The 16,574-nt window shown below is 50.8% G+C and overlaps 5 protein-coding genes across 5 annotated transcripts; 1 reads left to right on the forward strand and 4 right to left on the reverse strand.

Moving 5' to 3' along the window:
- Positions 1-214: 214 nt before the first annotated feature.
- On the reverse strand, positions 215-1,478 carry QC764_609060 (uncharacterized protein; the record flags this gene model as incomplete). The annotated part of the gene is made up of 5 exons (XM_062949383.1): positions 1,371-1,478; positions 1,021-1,312; positions 872-965; positions 535-826; positions 215-477 (listed from the first exon to the last, which is right to left on the reverse strand). The coding sequence occupies exons 1-5, from the start codon at positions 1,402-1,404 to the stop codon at positions 215-217; spliced, it is 975 nt and encodes a 324-aa protein (XP_062798122.1). The 5' UTR covers positions 1,405-1,478.
- A 6,956-nt stretch (positions 1,479-8,434) lies between these two features.
- DAP1 (Dihydrodipicolinate synthase) lies at positions 8,435-9,430 on the reverse strand. Its single transcript, XM_062949384.1, has 2 exons — positions 9,123-9,430; positions 8,435-9,047 (listed from the first exon to the last, which is right to left on the reverse strand). The coding sequence occupies exons 1-2, from the start codon at positions 9,182-9,184 to the stop codon at positions 8,582-8,584; spliced, it is 528 nt and encodes a 175-aa protein (XP_062798123.1). The 5' UTR covers positions 9,185-9,430; the 3' UTR covers positions 8,435-8,581.
- Positions 8,560-11,295, forward strand: QC764_609080 (uncharacterized protein). Its single transcript, XM_062949385.1, has 2 exons — positions 8,560-10,445; positions 10,498-11,295. The coding sequence occupies exons 1-2, from the start codon at positions 10,082-10,084 to the stop codon at positions 10,707-10,709; spliced, it is 576 nt and encodes a 191-aa protein (XP_062798124.1). The 5' UTR covers positions 8,560-10,081; the 3' UTR covers positions 10,710-11,295.
- On the reverse strand, positions 10,802-11,437 carry QC764_609090 (uncharacterized protein; the record flags this gene model as incomplete). The annotated part of the gene is made up of 1 exon (XM_062949386.1): positions 10,802-11,437. One exon carries the CDS (start codon positions 11,435-11,437, stop codon positions 10,802-10,804), a length of 636 nt encoding a protein of 211 aa, XP_062798125.1.
- A 473-nt stretch (positions 11,438-11,910) lies between these two features.
- QC764_609100 (uncharacterized protein) lies at positions 11,911-14,733 on the reverse strand (the record flags this gene model as incomplete). Its single annotated transcript, XM_062949387.1, has 1 exon — positions 11,911-14,733. One exon carries the CDS (start codon positions 14,731-14,733, stop codon positions 11,911-11,913), a length of 2,823 nt encoding a protein of 940 aa, XP_062798126.1.
- Positions 14,734-16,574: the final 1,841 nt, after the last annotated feature.

Genomic DNA, 16,574 nt, shown 5'->3' on the forward strand with positions numbered 1-16,574 from the left:
GTAAAGGGATTATGAAGGGAGAAGTATATGCTACAGACTTCGACTGAATAGATGTAGTGGATTGCGTTGTTGTGGTGTTGAGCGTAGGGGAAAGCCGACCCTGAATATCATTCGCCCGAGCTCTCCCATTTCGGCCGAAGCTCGGCGCAAGCACCGAAGTTGTAACCGAGCATAACCACACCGTCCACATGTCTAAGAGCAATACTTGGGTGAGCTACGGCTTGCTTTCCCAGACCTCAGTCAAAAACTCCTCGGCCCTAGTGAACTCGTAATCTGGAAGCAACCGATTCCACTCATTCGAGACTTTCAGCACTCCAGCAGAGATACCCAGAAGCATTCCAGAAAGGAAGCCCTTTGCCATAGCCTCAACTGCTGCTGGAGAAAGAGAGGGGTGGTCAACCACAGGCAACCAAGAGCTCTTGACAATCCCGGCTTTGATGTCTTCTGCTTTGAGCTTCTCGACGATGAAGGGACCCCCTGTTCCATCATTAGCACCAATTAGTCATAGAAGACAACCATATGAGGAGGACGTACCCCGAATCTTCTCACCAAGCGCGATAATCTCACCAATGGTTACTTCGTCTCCTCTGATACCGCCAACAACAGGCCACTCGCCCTCGTGCTCAACAGCCTTGGCGACGACATTTGCAAGGTCCTTGGCTGTAGTCCAGGTGATTCGCGCGTCCTCACTGTCCTCCAAAATGATAGCTCGGCGGGCGTGAAAGTCGATCTGGGTTTGGAACGGGTGAATGTGCTTGGAGGACTTGTAGGGGTAGCAGAGGTAGTCTGTGAACTGCCCTGGTTGGAAGAAGGTGTACTCGAGCACCTAGATGCCAGATTATCATCAACAGCTGTCTGAGGTGTGTAGCACTGAGTGACTTGCCTTCTTGTCTTTGTTTAGCTCGGCGAGATACTCTCGGATCTCTGCCTTGCCGGCATACCACGGGAGATGCTCGAAGCTGGACCTGCAACTAGGTTGTAAATACCCGACGACTCTGTTCGAAGAGGGTGAAAGCTCACGTTGCCCACTCGCTGGGCGCAAAACGTTTAACTCCGGCACGGACCGAGGCATTGATAAGATTCTTTTGAGCAGTGTTCCCCGGGTCTGAGTGGGTGACGATGAAGGATAGGACAGTGTCAACTCCTTGGAGAGTCTCCGACAATCCATCCAAGCCGTCATAGTCCGTTGTGATCCATGTGATGTTGGGAAAGGCGTTGTTGGAAGAAAGCTCCGCTGTGTCAGTTCTTGTCAAGAGGAGGAGCTTGTGCTTTCCAGTGGCGACGAGGGCTTCGGTCACCTCTTGGGCGACGTCTGTTGGTTGATGATTAGCCTGTAGTAGATGGTGGATGGGATAGACTGAAGAACGTACTGCCGGTTGCACCTGCAATAGCGATTTTCACCATGGCGGCTTTTGAAAGAACAAAACTAGGTCCATTGCTTCAAGTAAAGTAGACGGTAATGTGTGCTTTTATAGAGATATTCGGCTTCGGTTGATTTGAGTGGCTCGGCCGAAAGCTGGGAACTGGTGACTGCACCTCAGAAATGGACCTCCGACAAGCAGTGTTCTCTTTCGGCCGAAGGTTTAGAGCAAGGGGGGGCCATCCATTGTTTGAATGTCCAGTTAGACTTGTAGATAAAAACGCCCAAAGTGGCACGTCAATTCCATGGCTAGGACACTTGGTATACGGCTGATTTGGAAGGCACCGGGAAGAGCGAGAGCGTTGGTTGAGGTGAAGAGGTACTTGTGTCTTCTTTGCTCACTAATGCTTGTGTAAGTTTGCCCTCTAACTCTCAGTTTCCGACCAAGGGCTTGACAGGAGGTTGCTCTGTCAGTCTAGCGGCCGCATTTCTCGCCTTTGCCCTCCTGTCTCTCAGTACTCGGTAGACTCCAACCAAGCCTAAGACTGCAAAATTTGCTATGAAAGGTAGCCATGACTTATAGAAGAGTCCCATGATTATCATGAAGACCTTGTCCCCTGGTGTCCATATAAAATAAAAGAATCCAAAGCCGTAAATGACCATGCCCTAAACAGCAACGATAGCCATCGACGACCAGCCAGACCTCCGGTACCTGCGACCAAATTGCTCTCGAATCAAAACACCCCAATAACGAATAGCTCACCACGTTTGATAAAAACAAGTTAATGAAGAATGGGCCGATGACGAACATGTCCAAAAGGTAGCTGACCAGGAAAAGACTGTCATCTCTGGTACGGTCACGAGCTTTGAACAGACAAGAGGAACGAGCATAGCCGTTATCACCCCAAGATGGACAATGGTGTGAAGGAACATAAAAAACCATCGGCCTTGAGAGTCCGAGGGTAGAATTCCCAGAATCCGCCAATGTGGGGACGGGGTTCAAGCCCATACGCTCGTAGAAGCTCGACAACCTGCTGTACCGAGTTTTCATTTGCAGTTTTGAAATGCAGTGATGTAGAGCGTGATATTGGGAACATGGCAAAATGTTTGTTAGCATCGATGAAGAGTGCGAGGTCGAGTGGCGACACGATGCTGCTTTTCCAAGCTGGCCAAACTGGATATTGTTGAACCTGATAAAGCCTGAGAAGTCTCTTTAGCGCCCCAATGTTTCCATATCGGACTGCCAACCTAATATGGTACATCAAGTCGATGTCTGCATTGGCTGATGTTGGCCGAGTCACAAACTCGGCCAGGCCCCAGAGCGACAGCCGTTCATATCTGCCGTTGGCAATCAAACTCAGAAGAAGCCAATGGAGCTCCGATTGAGACAGTGGCGAAGATTTCCACCCAACGGTGCTCAGTTCCTGGTTTCGGGCCCTGGGTGTTGTCTGTAGCCCGAGTTCAATGTCGTTAGAGTTCAAGAGTCCGGGATCGAGATGATTTGGCTGCTGCGCCTTCTGACGGAGTGGTGTTTGGCTGATGTTGACTCTTAGCCTCTGGAACAGGCGAATATGGTCTCTAGATCCTATGAATAAGATGTATTCGGGAAGTAATATCGCAGTAACATCGGCTCAAAGGGCGAGATTGCATCCTCTGAGAGCACAGGAGCTTCCATGACTGCTGGATAAGCTGATGATGTATTCAAACGCTGACAAGGTGGTGACTGCGGAACCAACTGACTGCTTAAAGAAGGGTACTTTGTAACAAGAAATTCACATGCTGTTGACGAGAGTGTAAGAATTCCCTGGCTCATAAAAGCAGACGGCTGGCCGCTAATTTTCTCATCAAATTCATTCGACGGGGCCAATATTTGTTCATCTGAACAATGTTCAACGAGATACTTTCCATATGTCTAAGATCAGCTAAAGAATCCCTGAAAATTCAAACTAGGACAAGCACAGTATATACACGAAAAATTGGTCGCTGTATGATGCCGTGACCGCCACTGACAGCAACAAGTGTGACATATTGATGTTGCGACTTACGCCTGCAACATTCGCGCCTTTGGCAGCGCTCACCAGTTCCCAGGCGGTTGGTAAACTGAGGATTATTTTCTACGAGAATTTTGAACGCTAGATGATATCCTGAGCGAATACTCGTGAAAAGCGGTTTGTTGTAAAAGCCCTTTTCCAACGCATGAGTCCAAAGCTTTGAAGTCCGTGTAAAATGAGAATGAGCGGCGCATATATACCGGAGAGCGTCTGTTGCACCATTCTCAACGCTGCTGCAAATAATTTTGTAAAGAATAATGGGGTCGGGACCGCTCTTAGATATAACAAAGTCAAGAGTCTTTTGCTGTGCTCCCTCATGTGTAGGGCCGTGGTGAACCGCCCGCAAGAGTGACCCAGGAAGGTCGAGTCCACGAAAAAACACAGCGCTCAACGGTAGAATGTGAAAGGCCACTGATTCTTTGAGCCATCGGAATGTCACACCTTCTGCGCATGGAAATCTATTGTCGTATTGTTCCAAATGAGCTTGAAGGATTCCGATAGAGGTGTGATCGTATAGTGCAACTGCGATTCCAAGTATTTTGCGTAATCTGGAACCCCGTTCGCATATCCTGCACATGGAATTCCTATTGCCCGAGTGGCTTGCCTTCAGAAGCAACTCAACGATATCTGGTCTCCTGTGAATGACTCCATTCAGCACCGAACTACACCTGATCGGCAGCGAAAACGGTGCGCTTTCCACTGAAAATGTTGCCAACTGCCCTTCTCGGAACACATCAGCACCTCTTTCAATCATGAGTGGAACGAGCCGCTGGAGTTGTTCCTTCTTAAAGGCCAAAGTGTAATGCAGTACTGACTGGTCATCATGATTGCAGTGAGCGACGTTGAGGCTCGGAAGCTTCAAAAGATAATCAAGAACCTCAAAATGACCAGACTTTGCTGCCTGGATAGTAGCGCTATTACCAGCTAAGTCAACGGCGTTGAAAGATTTTGGCTCCAGGTCTGAGGCAAAAGTTCGTATTTTCTGCAGTTACCCAGCGAGGCGGCTTCAATAAACTGATTCGAAAGGGAAATACCCTCGGCACTGTCATTCTTTTGGCGTGCCACTTTGTTGAGTAAGCTGCCGACGGTGACTGAGCCTCTTGATGAATCGTGCTGATGCTGCTTCAGGTCTGCCATGACGTCAACATGTCCCAAAGAAATAGCATCTTTAAGCCATGCAGTAATCGTTGACCTGGATGTCGCCTCGCTGTTGATGCCGTGAAAAGGTAACAATGACTGAAAAGGATCGGCCCCCATCGCGGCCTGTGGACCGAGGAAATATGCTTGAGCGACGACAAGGCCATGCATCGCTGCGTCGGTAAGCCATCGACGAGCGATGTTCCAATCCTTATCAACCCCGAATCCATCGAAATAGCAAATAAAAGAGCTCCCAGGCAGATGCTGCATGCCGGTGATCCAGAGGGTTTGTGGCTGCCTTTTTCAGTTCTGACACAATCTTTGTTTTAACCGCATGACCACAACCACGAAGAGTTTCATATCCTACCAACACCTAAAAGCTAGTTAGTTGCGTGCGCTCTAAACAGACTTCTGGTATGTTGCCACGATGGAGATCTGCTATAGATGAAAATGTAAGAAGGAAAACTCACGGATGGTGTTGAAGAAGTCGCCTGATAGGCGAAAGACGCAGCTTTTTCCATGGCCGGGCTTTCTGAAATCCCCCTGCATCCAACGACCTCTCGTAATCCTCTAATATGGCTACACAGCCATTTATGTTGCGGAGAGTACGATCATTCACGAGACTAAGTCCTAAAAGGTTCCTGGTAAGACTCAAGTCGAGGTCCGAGTCCGGTTGAGTTCGGTCTTCCGTTATGACTATTTGAAGCGCACGGGTGAGAAGGCAGTCGTTCTGCTTCATATTCGAGATGGCGGCTGGATCTTGAAACTCTTCAAACCTGCCTCGTTACAGTGAGCTGCCTAGAATAACAGAAACTGCTACAAGGTCATATGAATAAACTTCTGTCGCCTTGATGCCTTCAAAGTTCTTGATCTGTTGGCTGAAGGAGGCATCTGGGTCAGCTTCAGGGGCTGACCAGTCTCGTGTCCAAGCGGGGAGCACAGGCTGTTCTTCAAAGTGAAAGACAGAGTACCCAAAGTCGGTGAGTTTTGCTGTAAAAAGACCATTCTGTGGTTCACTTGGAAGGAGCAAGATATTTCCTGGTTTGATATCGCCGTGGACAATTCCGCAAACGTGAAGGGCAGCAATACCTTCAGCAACATCCCTGCAAAGGCTGACCTTGGCTTTGAATGGCATGCTAATCAGGTTCTCGGTGTCCCGAAATGTTTCCAGAGATCTGCCTGTGGCAAACTCCTCGACGAGAAGTGGCCTTGGCCTATCTTCATCATCGTCCTCGAAGTCCCATGCAATTACTTTCAGGTCGACTATGTTTGAGTGGGTCCGCAAAGGTGGATGCGATCGAATGTGAAGCTCGCTAATGAAAGACCGGAGGGGGAAATCAGACCAGTCTCAGGCCCCTCCTTATAGAGTGTCTTTTTCGTCCTCTTAACAGCCACTCTCTGCTGAGACAGCTCAGTTTTGGCGTGGTTGGTGGTTGAAGGAATTGGTGATGAGATAGAACGACTGGTGACAATACAGTTGTTTCCCGCATTTTCCTGAGATTCCCAGGTTCGATGGAACTTCTGCATAGGGAGGAGACCGCCCTCATAACTTTGACAAACGGCGCATATTAGAGATAGCAGGTCCAGGAAGTCTGGCGTGATGCCTTGCATTTCCGACGAGCTGTTGCCGGGTTGGTTTTGGAGGCGCGTCATGTTTTCCCACTGTATGGTCATGGTCTTGAAGGTGCCCAAGACCTCGGTATCTTCCTCCTCATCATTTTCGGAAGATCGTAGATTGGCTCGCATAATGATGAGGTGACGGACTGGTTCGACTGTCTAGGACATTACCACGTCGACGGTGGTTTTTGAGTAGGTAGTGCATGAGAAGCCAAGCCAAGACGGCCCTGGGTTTCGGCGCTTCTTTTATCGACTCCTCTGAGGGGAGGCGCACTCTAACCGGGGGCATTAAGTGCACAGCTGAAAGCCAGGGGTATTTCGACTATTTGGGACCACTGACGTCAATATTCCACAGTTGGCTGACAAAATAAGTGACACTGCGAAGCAAGTCAATGTAGGATAGTTGGTACCTCTCTGAACCGCGCGTTAAAAGGGAGCCGTAACAATATCAGACGAAGCATAAGTCGACGTACTATTACACATCGTTAACTGGCAGTGCCAATTGTTCTATCCAGAGGAGGCCCTCGGCTGATGCGTGAACAAGGAGGAAGAGAGTGTGCTGAGGTTTGACAGCGAGCGTATCGCAGCCATGATTATCGACGAGCTAAGAAACATGGAGAAGGAATTCAAGCAGGCACGACAGAAACTTGAAGACGCTTGTGCAAACCTGCCACCCAAATCTAGCACTTTATTCTTCAGCAAGCGTTCAATACTGACGTTCCTATGGGCGAAATGAGCAAGACAAGGCTCACCCGCCTCTTCTTCAATTGGATCTGCTGATCCCTCTTCGTCCAGTATCACGTCGACCAAATCATGCAGTATCCGCATCTCTGTCAAATGGGAGTTAATCGGCAAGAAAACATTCGAATATCTCTCGAAGCAACCCACTGAACTTAACAACGTTCTTTACACGTTTCTTTCATCCGGGGACAAGTGCTATATCGATCGTCGATTAGTGGATTCCGAGCTACGAAACAATCTAAAAGGCTTTACTTCGGGATCCGAGATTCAGGCTTTAGCAACAATCAGAGAGGAGATAAAAAGGGAGGAAGAGCTGCCAAACACGTCACATTCCGAAAACATGTTCAGCAAGCCTTCCACACAGATGGCACAAGAGACAGGCTTCATGCCTTCAACCCCCGTGCTGGATCCCGAGGATTCCGTGCCTCCTCTAGAACTAGGGTGTTCTCGGTCATTTTCAAGTGTGGGAGAACAGTCAGTTATGGTCGAGTGGATTTACTACATACAGCAGTAACTCTCTCATCACTGTGGATCAATTTTCTCGAAAAGAGAAACTAGTGCGATTGCTGGACCAAGCAAACACTCCACACACTAGGCTAATAACACTGCGCTCGATATGCATAGTCTTGGACCGGAAGAACTTACGAATCGGTATGGTTCTGTTGGTACCTGGGGCTCCTGAACTACCCCCTTGAGGAACGATCGCTTTTGGACTTTCTCGGGTTGAAGCCTATACCTATCGGCCAAAGATTCTCCATGGCGAAGGAGTTCACGACGACTGTGTATTGCCTTCAGTCTGTCGGCTGGCTTCACAAATCGCTGCGGGTCGACAACCTGCTTTTCTTCGAACGCGGATCTGGCAGCATCTATACGGAAATGGAAGGCGATACCGCAGAGATAACACCATACACAACGGGCACCACGATTATACCTCTCTGGGTTCTGTCTCTCACGACCCGACCATCAGTCCGAGTCTTCGCACAGCATGTCAATACCAAGGCAGGGTTATGCCCTCACTCAGGAGCTGGTCCGTCTCTCAAGTCATCCAGACTTCTTCCGAAATAACTCGGCCGAGCCCTCCTCATGCAGGCCGAGATTCCAGCCCGAATATGACATCTACGCATGTGGTCTCGTGTTGCTGCAATTGGGGCTGTGGATGTCTCTACCGGCATTGAGAGACCGCTGTAAGTCTGACGACGACTTTTGGCAGAAGGCGAAAGGTGTCAACTGTGACATGTTGCGCAACCAGATCGGCGAGATATACTGGTAAGCAACTAGGCATTGTCTTCACAACAGTTTCAACAGAAGGACAAGGAAGCTATCAGGTATGGAAGGTGATGGTGAACCGGAGGAGGTTCCGCTCTATGTAGCGTTCGAGCGACAGGTGGTTGCTGAGTTGGAAAGGTGCGTGGCTTGAGTCATTGCAAACTTTGTTTCTTTATACTTTCTAGAGTTCCAACTCTACAGTTCTGCCTCCACGAGCTAGTGGGTCCTCGATATAACATATGAACCGCAATCAAGTCACAACCAGTGCTCCCGAGAAGACAAGTTGCATTTAGAATCCTACCAGAATGGACACCATTCCGAAATAGATCAAGGGTTTATACCTAAGAAAACATCAACCGCACCAGACCATGCTTTCTTACAACTTTCGTACCCTACTCCTTTCCCGCACCTACTCCTCCTTCTCCTCTTCCCCAACAGCAACTAGCTTTCCAACAACCAGGTACTTCTCCAAAAATCTCTCTTCCCACCCAGCCATAGCCTCCAGTTCCTCCTGATTCAGATCGGCAAGTGTATCCAGCGGCCCATCCAGATCCTTGGTCAGCATATCCTCGTCAAAGCTACCCTTGGCCAACCCACGGGAGGCATCGCGGCCAGCAAAGTTGGCATAGGGGCCGCCAGGACCATAAAAGTTCCGTCCGCGAGTCACGTCGAAAACACGGCCCTTCACAGCGAGATAGACGGGCATGTTGTTCTCGCCATTGTACGGTAGAAGTGTTCGTGGGGTGAATGTCTTGAAGACGACTGCTGGTTCCTCCTTGGGGAGAGCGGGGGGAGGGGTTGGCCTAAGGAAGCTGTAGGTCGCGTAGAGAACAAAGAGGAGGACGATGATGTTGAGGGGGGTGAAGAAGGAGGAGCTGTTGCAATGGCTGTTAGCTAGCTTCTCCAAGACGTAGGATGGCGGGGGATGGTGGGGAGGGGTGAATGCGTACCTGGGCGAAGCGCCCTCTGCCTTGGCTGCCTCTTGGGCCACTCTCTGTTGAACGTAGTCCATTGTGACTGGTGTTGTCCGTAATCTTTACGCCAAAGAAAAAAGCTATACAAAGCAAGCTTTGATGCTAGAAGCTAAAAGCTGGAGTTGCGGGCTGTGGCGGCGGGTTGTTCGGCTTACGGGACGGCTCTCGAAGCTCCACCGGGGCTGTCGTTGGAGTTGGGGAAGAAGTGGAGCCGCCTCGCACCGATCGCGCAATTCAAGTCCCGGCGGGCAGCCGGGTGCACGGGCCACATGGATGAGATCTGATTTAAGGGTGCCCCGCATCCTCCAGGTGGGATGCATTGATGCAGGGTCCAAGAAGCCAAGGGTCCAGATGGTCAAGCAAAAGATCGGGTTTGCTTGCTGATGGTCTTGGTGCCTGAGCTTGTCTGGAGATCACTGGACCATCAGCTGCCGACGACGGCATCTAGGGATCAGCCGGAGGCCGCACTCGTAGACTTCTTCTTTCTCTCACGCCATCCATCCCAACAGATTCACGGGAGCACCATTATCACCAAGACTACCAAAACCCATGTATGCCTGAAATACCCACTGAAGCCACCCGGTATCCCCATGAGGCCATCCCATACCCGCGCCCTAGCCGCATCGAACCAGGCTCCTTCTGGCCAACCATGAGAGACATGCAGAGCACTGCCTCATCCCAAGGACCTGTCTCTCTCGCCAAGCCAGCCATCCCTCGTCCATTGGCCCCCGCAGTCATGAATCTTGACAGCTCCAGCTGAAGAGATGCATCCCCACCTTCATTTGCAGTGGGACATTTATCCCTCAACGTTGGGAGAGACCAGACGTACATAAGGGTCCTGGATCGAACTGTTTCCAGCTCTGTTTACTTTGGCAACCACACCATCCTGCACACTTCTCAACCAAACAAACCAACCCCTTTCCACACTAGACACAATGGACTTCCTCAGCAAGGTCGCCAGCGAGGCCCTCAAGCCCCAGAAGTCTGCCCAGCAGCAAGAGCAGCAGCAACCTCAGCAAACTCAGACCAGCGGTGGCCTCCTCGGCTCCATTGTCTCTGCTGCCACTCAGTCCACCCAGCCTGTTACCACCAACACCCAGCAGCAGCCACAACAGACCCAGACCAACGGTGCCTCTGGTCTGCTCGGCTCACTCGTCTCCAGTGCCACCCAATCCACTCAGACCACCCAGCAACAGCCCCAGCAGCCACAATCCGGTGCCGATGCCCTCCTCAACAAGCTCCACGGCGTTGTAGGCGGCGGTCCCGAGTCCGAGAAGAAGGAGGATGCTCTTGACAAGGGTACTTATCACCATTTTTCTTTTTACCAACCAAGTGCTAACTCAGAATATAGCTATCGACCTCGTCCAGGAGCACGTCTTCAAGGCCGGTCCTCAGACCAACGAGTCCGCCGCCGAGCAGGCCAAGGACAAGTTCATCGCCGACACCATCCGTGACGGCTACGAGAAGGCCACCGGCAAGGACTTCCCCATTGCCGCCAAGAAGGAGGAAGAGAACAAGGTCACCGCTGGTCTCGGCGGCCTGGCCGGCAAGCTCTTCAAGTAAATTTTGTTCTCTGATCAGTCAGCATGGGCTGACAGTATATACCATTCACGATTTATGACTTTAATACAATGATTATACCCCATTTTCCCTCCTTACTCAGGCTCAACCGGCCAATCCATCCCCAGCCGTTTCCTCACCTCCTCATCCTCAATCTCAAACACCTTCTCCTCCGGCACCAACCCCATCTCCTTCAACACCCCCGCCGTTACCTCCGGTCTCTCATCAATCACTCTTTTCAACTCTCTCGCCTTGTCAGTAACATCCTCAATCTTCTTCACCATCCCGACCCATCTCTCACAGACCTCCCCGCCCGGAATCCCAATCTGGATACTCCTGTACCCCAACCTCTCCATCTTGACATCCCTCTCCGGATCCCACTGTATCCTCACACCCCCCAGCTTCTTCCCCCCTTGATCACCCTTCTCCTCTGGGCTTCGGTGGGAAACCACACCCTGGGAAAGCAGCCAAAGGAAATCCTCGTGTGACATTGTGAGCGCCAGAATGCGGGATTGGTTGGCGTCTTTGAACGAGTAACCAGAGCGGTAGAGCATCCAGGCCCAGGAGGGCTTGATCCAGGTCATGCGGGTTGTTTTGAAGAGGGGGGAGGCGGTGAGGGATTGAGCAGAGACGGCGGCGGAGGCGATGGGGTGGTTGTAGGCTTGGTAGAGGGTTATTGTTCGAGGGGTGTGGAGGGCGCGGATTTGTTTGTAGGGGGTGGGGGTGGACATTGTGCTTGGTAGAATGTTTGCATGGGTTGGCGAGATGGTGGTGATTGGTGTGAGAGAGGAATTTGGGAGGTTTGACGGATCGGGTTGGGGAGAGGGGTGTTTATGAAGACTTCTAAAAGACTTCAAAATTGGATTTGTTCGACAAGCTGAGAGTCGAAGGCTGAAGATGAAGATCGGTGATGAGTCACTAGGGTGAGGGATGAGGCACGCTGATAGGTCAGAGCCTCAGCCCTGATATGAGGCTGGTTTGAATGTCTTGTCCATCTGGGAACGTCAGGCGATACGACGACATCAATCCAAACAGCCACCGAGAGAGATGATGTTCAATCCTTCATAGTGCAGGTCAAGCTTTATTTTCATGTTCTAGTCTTTCTTATAGCCACAACTATTCGTCTGGGCCGCTACCTACCTAGGTACCTTCTATCGATTAAGCCTGTCTAGCGTATATCGCTGCGAATATGATAGTTCACTGTCTATGCAAGACCCTCGGCGCTTTCAATTGCCTGTACCGCTGGACGACCGCGTAAGGCCAACGGAGTTGTTTTAGCAGGACTCTTGACCCTATTCACGATAAAGTATTGCTCGTCCTCTCCACTAAAGCTGGGGCGAGCTCGTTCTGCCTCCCGGATTGACTTGGCGTGTTCTATACCACATTCCAAACAGCTTTGTCCTGAAGCAACAAGAGGAATGCCGGACGACAGTGCCATTGCCGCATTGAATTTGAAAGCGGAATCCAAAACGTGAGACGTACGGATGAGAAATGGCGACTCCAGCTTCAATCGCTTCCGGGGCGGTGATATTGAAGAAGAAGGCTCGAGCCGATCACCACTCATGTCCATGTCCGAGTTCTCAGCATCTGAAACAAAATCGGAGTCTTCGTCCGAGCAGGAATCCACCGTTTCACCCTCATCGCTGATGTTGTCCGTGTCTGTGTCGTAATTCGGCTCTCCCCAGCGTCCGAGTAGTTCCCCGAAGCCATGTACCTCGACGGAAGTCCCCCAAGGCACCAGCGCTTTGCCGGCGGGTGGATGAGCGCAAGCAGGAATCTCGACCGAGCGATACAACTGTCGGAGTGTATTGCTAGGGTCAATCATTCGCGAGTGTTCCTCAGACGCGACCCTCAACAGAAGCATTTTTTTGACCTCGTTCACCGGCACAAGAATCCAATCCCATTTCTCCTCAGATTTGTCCGCCGCTAAGGACAACGCAGCTCCTGCTTCATACACCTCGGGCGGCAGCCGCGAGTTAAATTCGGACACGTCTTCAGTCCTCGGTGCTTCAAAAACACACATGTCACCCGCCATCCTCCTGAAAACATGCTGGCCGTCAACCTCCCCGCTGTCCAGCGCAAGCTGGCCCTGCACGACCTCGAACCGGAAAGACCGCCTACAACTCAGGGGCTCGGAGATATCCAGCCACGGAGCGATGACGGCAAGAGAGCCATACTGAACAGCAACGATGCTCGGTGTATCGGCAACAAACCATGGGCCACGGGAGTTCTTCTCCTGCCCCCGGAGGAGGTCCTGGGAGCTAACGCCAAGAAAGACACGCAGCGCTGTGTCAAACATAGTAGACCACTGGATGGTACCTCGCGACGTATTGGTAAGAGTGTCAGAACCCCTTCGGGTGATGGCATTCCTCAAAATTTCCCAGCCACCGAGGTCCCCCCGGAGATTATCTCCCAGTGATGTGGCTCCGCAGGCATCAGGTGCCCCAAACGCATCCGCGATGCCATGGGAAAAGTAGAACATGACCTCACTAACGGCCATGTATGCCAAGCAGTTCTCGTCGTAACGAAGATGTTTGCTTTCATCACTAGGCCGTTTGAATGACCTTTCCGCGCAACAATATGGGCATTCACACAGCTTCGCAAGATCGTCAACCAGGTCTCGTAGGATGGGAAAAAACACGAGAATATCGTTGATCAGATCCTCAGTCTTCTGATCCGATGAACCCCACAACTTTTGGGGGTCAGTCGAGTCATTCTCTTCGACATCTTTTGCTGAGAAGACGACAGAATGCTGTTTCGGCTGGTCGCTGCACATGTTAAGAAGCGAAGGACTCCGGCCGAGCAAATCTCCGACTTTCAGGGCGTGAGAGTTGTTCTTTGTGGCGCTGAATAGCTCAAGGCTGAATGAAGGGCATCTAAAGCGAGGAATGTGGTCTTTCACGACCGGCAGCCCCAAAAACCATGTCAAAAGTTCTCGCGCGGCGACCCAGGTAACGTTCTTGATTTTTTTCTCTTGTTTCGGGTAACGATGCGGCCACTCGTAAAGAGGTTGGCGAACAAAGACTCCTCCGCGGGGGGATGCAAAGCTGGAATAGTCGTTTTTGAATAATAGATGTAGGCTGCCTGCGATGCTCTCAAACACGCGGATGCTGTGGTCGCGAGGGTCCTTCTCGTCTCGATCTCTCTCGAAGAACGAGCACTTTTTTGGTTCCTCCGCGCAAAATACGGCCACACGACATTCCACAGTTCCCTCCTCCGGACCCAGTACACGATCATAGACGATCCTGCCACTGACAACAACACGGAGGCGTCCTGCATAGTGCCACGACAACCATAAAACAAGGTTGGTCAAGATATGCTTGCTCTGAATGATAATTTCCCGTGAAGACAACCGGGAGATCTTGGAAAGAAGGATAGCAAGCTGATACTCGTCGAGGTCATGGCCCTCGGTACAAGCCCAGTCAAATTCGTCGGGGAGACGTGGGCATTCATTATCGTTGCCGAGCAGCCCTGCGTTACCAACGTGAAGCCACGTGGATTCGACCACCTTACTGACGACGGGGTCTAATCGAAGCTTCTCCGGCATCGAGTTGATCTTGTATTGCCTAGGCGGCACCTCACCGGCCTTTTGTGCGCTGAGGATCAGAAAGAAAGAGAGGAAAGACTTGATATAGCGTTGGTCGTGGTACCGGAATAGGCAGCAGATGGTGGACGAGATCCACTGCTGCAAAGGATCGCTGGCGAGGTATTTTCCCATAGATCCGAACGGCTGCACACCAAAGGGCACTACCGTCGATTGCCGACGGGTCGTAGTAACCGCACTGAAGAATCTCAGAACCCTCTCATCGCGGTTGGGCATCGCCAGCGCCTGGGTTTTAGCAAGAAAGAAACGAAGTTCATCTTCCTCAACACCCTCTCTCCCTAGCCAACGGCCCAGCTCCCGGGCAATCAATGCCACGGTTCCTGTTCCTTCGGTCAGTCTGCCAAGTACAGCGAGGAGATCAATAGTGCGAGTGGAAAGATCCATCGCCTTCGCGACTAACTCCATGTTGTTTGAATTCGACATGGTGGAAGCTTATGGGCAGATAGCGTGTGTTGAATGTAAGAGGTGAGCTCTTTTTGCTGGTATCGGGGAGTTCAGGTCAGGGGGGGGGAAGGGAGGGGGAAAGGAGCAATCGGGCGATAATGGGAGAAAGAGAGGGGGGCAGAGGCAAAAAGAGAAATGGAGGAGAACGACCGGTGAGCGCAGAATGCAGTCTTAGCGATGCCGTTAGGCATTCTTGGGCCATGCCATGCAATATTGGCTGTGTGCTTGATAGCCTGCATGAGAATGTGCGCTGGCAGATGAATTGAAGTTGCACAAATGCCTGATAGGTTAGGTTCAAGAGCAGGCTGGAAAGATCAAGCCAACATTATAGCTACTTACACATGAGCTGGGCAGCCACAGCCAGACGTTAAAGCGGCAGGATATCACGTGGTGTAAACACCGTCAAAATTGACATCTCAAAGCCAAGCTATAAGCTACACGCCGGTGGCTTAAAGAATCACGTAGGTAAGAATGTCCAAGCTGAACTACCCGGAAGTCTGCGCAACAAACAGTCAGAAACCTGAGAAGCAGTTTCACAAATGTGATATCGCAAGTCTTGTGCCTGAGCTCTATTAAGCCCAATGGTCACTGTGCTCGGACTATTCCAAGTCCCTTCCAGGTTTATAAGAATTAACTTGAGTAATTGCTTCTCAAAGCTTACACCTATTTATCTACATAGATACCTAGGTAAGGTAGTTGCATAACAATGACTAGCTACGTGTTGCCTCGCTAGCATCACCAAGTTCACCTCCTATTCCCATTCTTTCCGAAGCCTTCAGTCGCCAAAATACCGATAGCTCTTATGATCTTGTTCTTCTTGAATTCGACAAGTTCGCTCTTGTTGAGGCGGGCCCATGTGGAACAGGGCACATTGACTGGCGTCTCGACTGCCGACGAAGGCTTCTCCGGTAATAATCCTCAACCAAAACAGCTTCTGTACCATTTCCGGCTGCATGCCACGACCAGCCCACATCAGAACCCCAGTGCCCTTGTCAGAGCGTGGGAACCAAATCGTTGCTGCCCCAATATCGTAGCAAAAGTCGTCGAATGGCTGAGGCATAGACTCCCGATGAGCCAGATATCTCTCCCAGTCCACCTTCCTGTCAGCTATTCCCTTTGAGCTGCGTTTGCAAAAGTTTGAAAATGTCACCGTATTCGTCGTTGAATCGATTCCATCTTCTATCCCAGTACGAGAGGATTGATTGCTTGACGTGGTCGTCGAGAGCGCGCGAGTTTATTTTGGCAACTCCTGGGCTGGCCATTGTGCAATCGATAGCTTTTCCCCAGTCGTCTTGTACAGCATACATTAGGAACCATAGATTGATGTGTCGGCGGCAGGGAGGTGGTGACTTTGGTTGTTGCAGCGATTCAGGGGCGCCGTTACACGGTCTTGAGCTCTTTGTGCAAGGGGATACGACTTTCATGTGCTTACGTTTGTAGTCTTTGCAGGTGGTAAACCGCTGTATTGTACCGATAGACAGGTATTTGACTGCGCGGCACATGACGAAATCGAAGATAGATGTTTCGCGCTTGGTAGAAAACTGGAGGTTTTGTGGTCAGAAATGATTAGAATAGAGTATGGTTGCTGAATGGGTAATAGTTGTCTGCAATGGCCAAGAGGGCCTTATGTGTAGGAGTGTGTAGGTATTCTCGTTCTGCAGTTTTTGTCATTAGTTTCTTGACTTCGAAACATGGATAGATGCGATGTGCTACCGCGTGAAATGATGCCAGGTCATTTCAGTACTTCATGATACGTTAAAGTTTTGACATGTCCTTGCGAGATCAGTTGAAACTGGCAGACCTCTGCCTCCTTTCATCCT

The sequence above is a fragment of the Podospora pseudoanserina genome, chromosome 6, assembly GCF_035222485.1.
Source record: "Podospora pseudoanserina strain CBS 124.78 chromosome 6, whole genome shotgun sequence".
In the NCBI taxonomy this organism is placed as follows: domain Eukaryota; kingdom Fungi; phylum Ascomycota; class Sordariomycetes; order Sordariales; family Podosporaceae; genus Podospora; species Podospora pseudoanserina.

Excerpts from the sequence above, each read along its gene's own strand:
- DAP1 (XM_062949384.1), bottom strand. The coding sequence starts at position 9,184 with ATGGACTACGTTCAACAGAGAGTGGCCCAAGAGGCAGCCAAGGCAGAG. Across the intron at positions 9,048-9,122 it reads GCAGAGGGCGCTTCGCCCAG|CTCCTCCTTCTTCACCCCCC; the intron begins GTACGCATTCAC and ends CCATTGCAACAG.
- QC764_609080 (XM_062949385.1), top strand. The coding sequence starts at position 10,082 with ATGGACTTCCTCAGCAAGGTCGCCAGCGAGGCCCTCAAGCCCCAGAAG. Across the intron at positions 10,446-10,497 it reads GGAGGATGCTCTTGACAAGG|CTATCGACCTCGTCCAGGAG; the intron begins GTACTTATCACC and ends CTCAGAATATAG.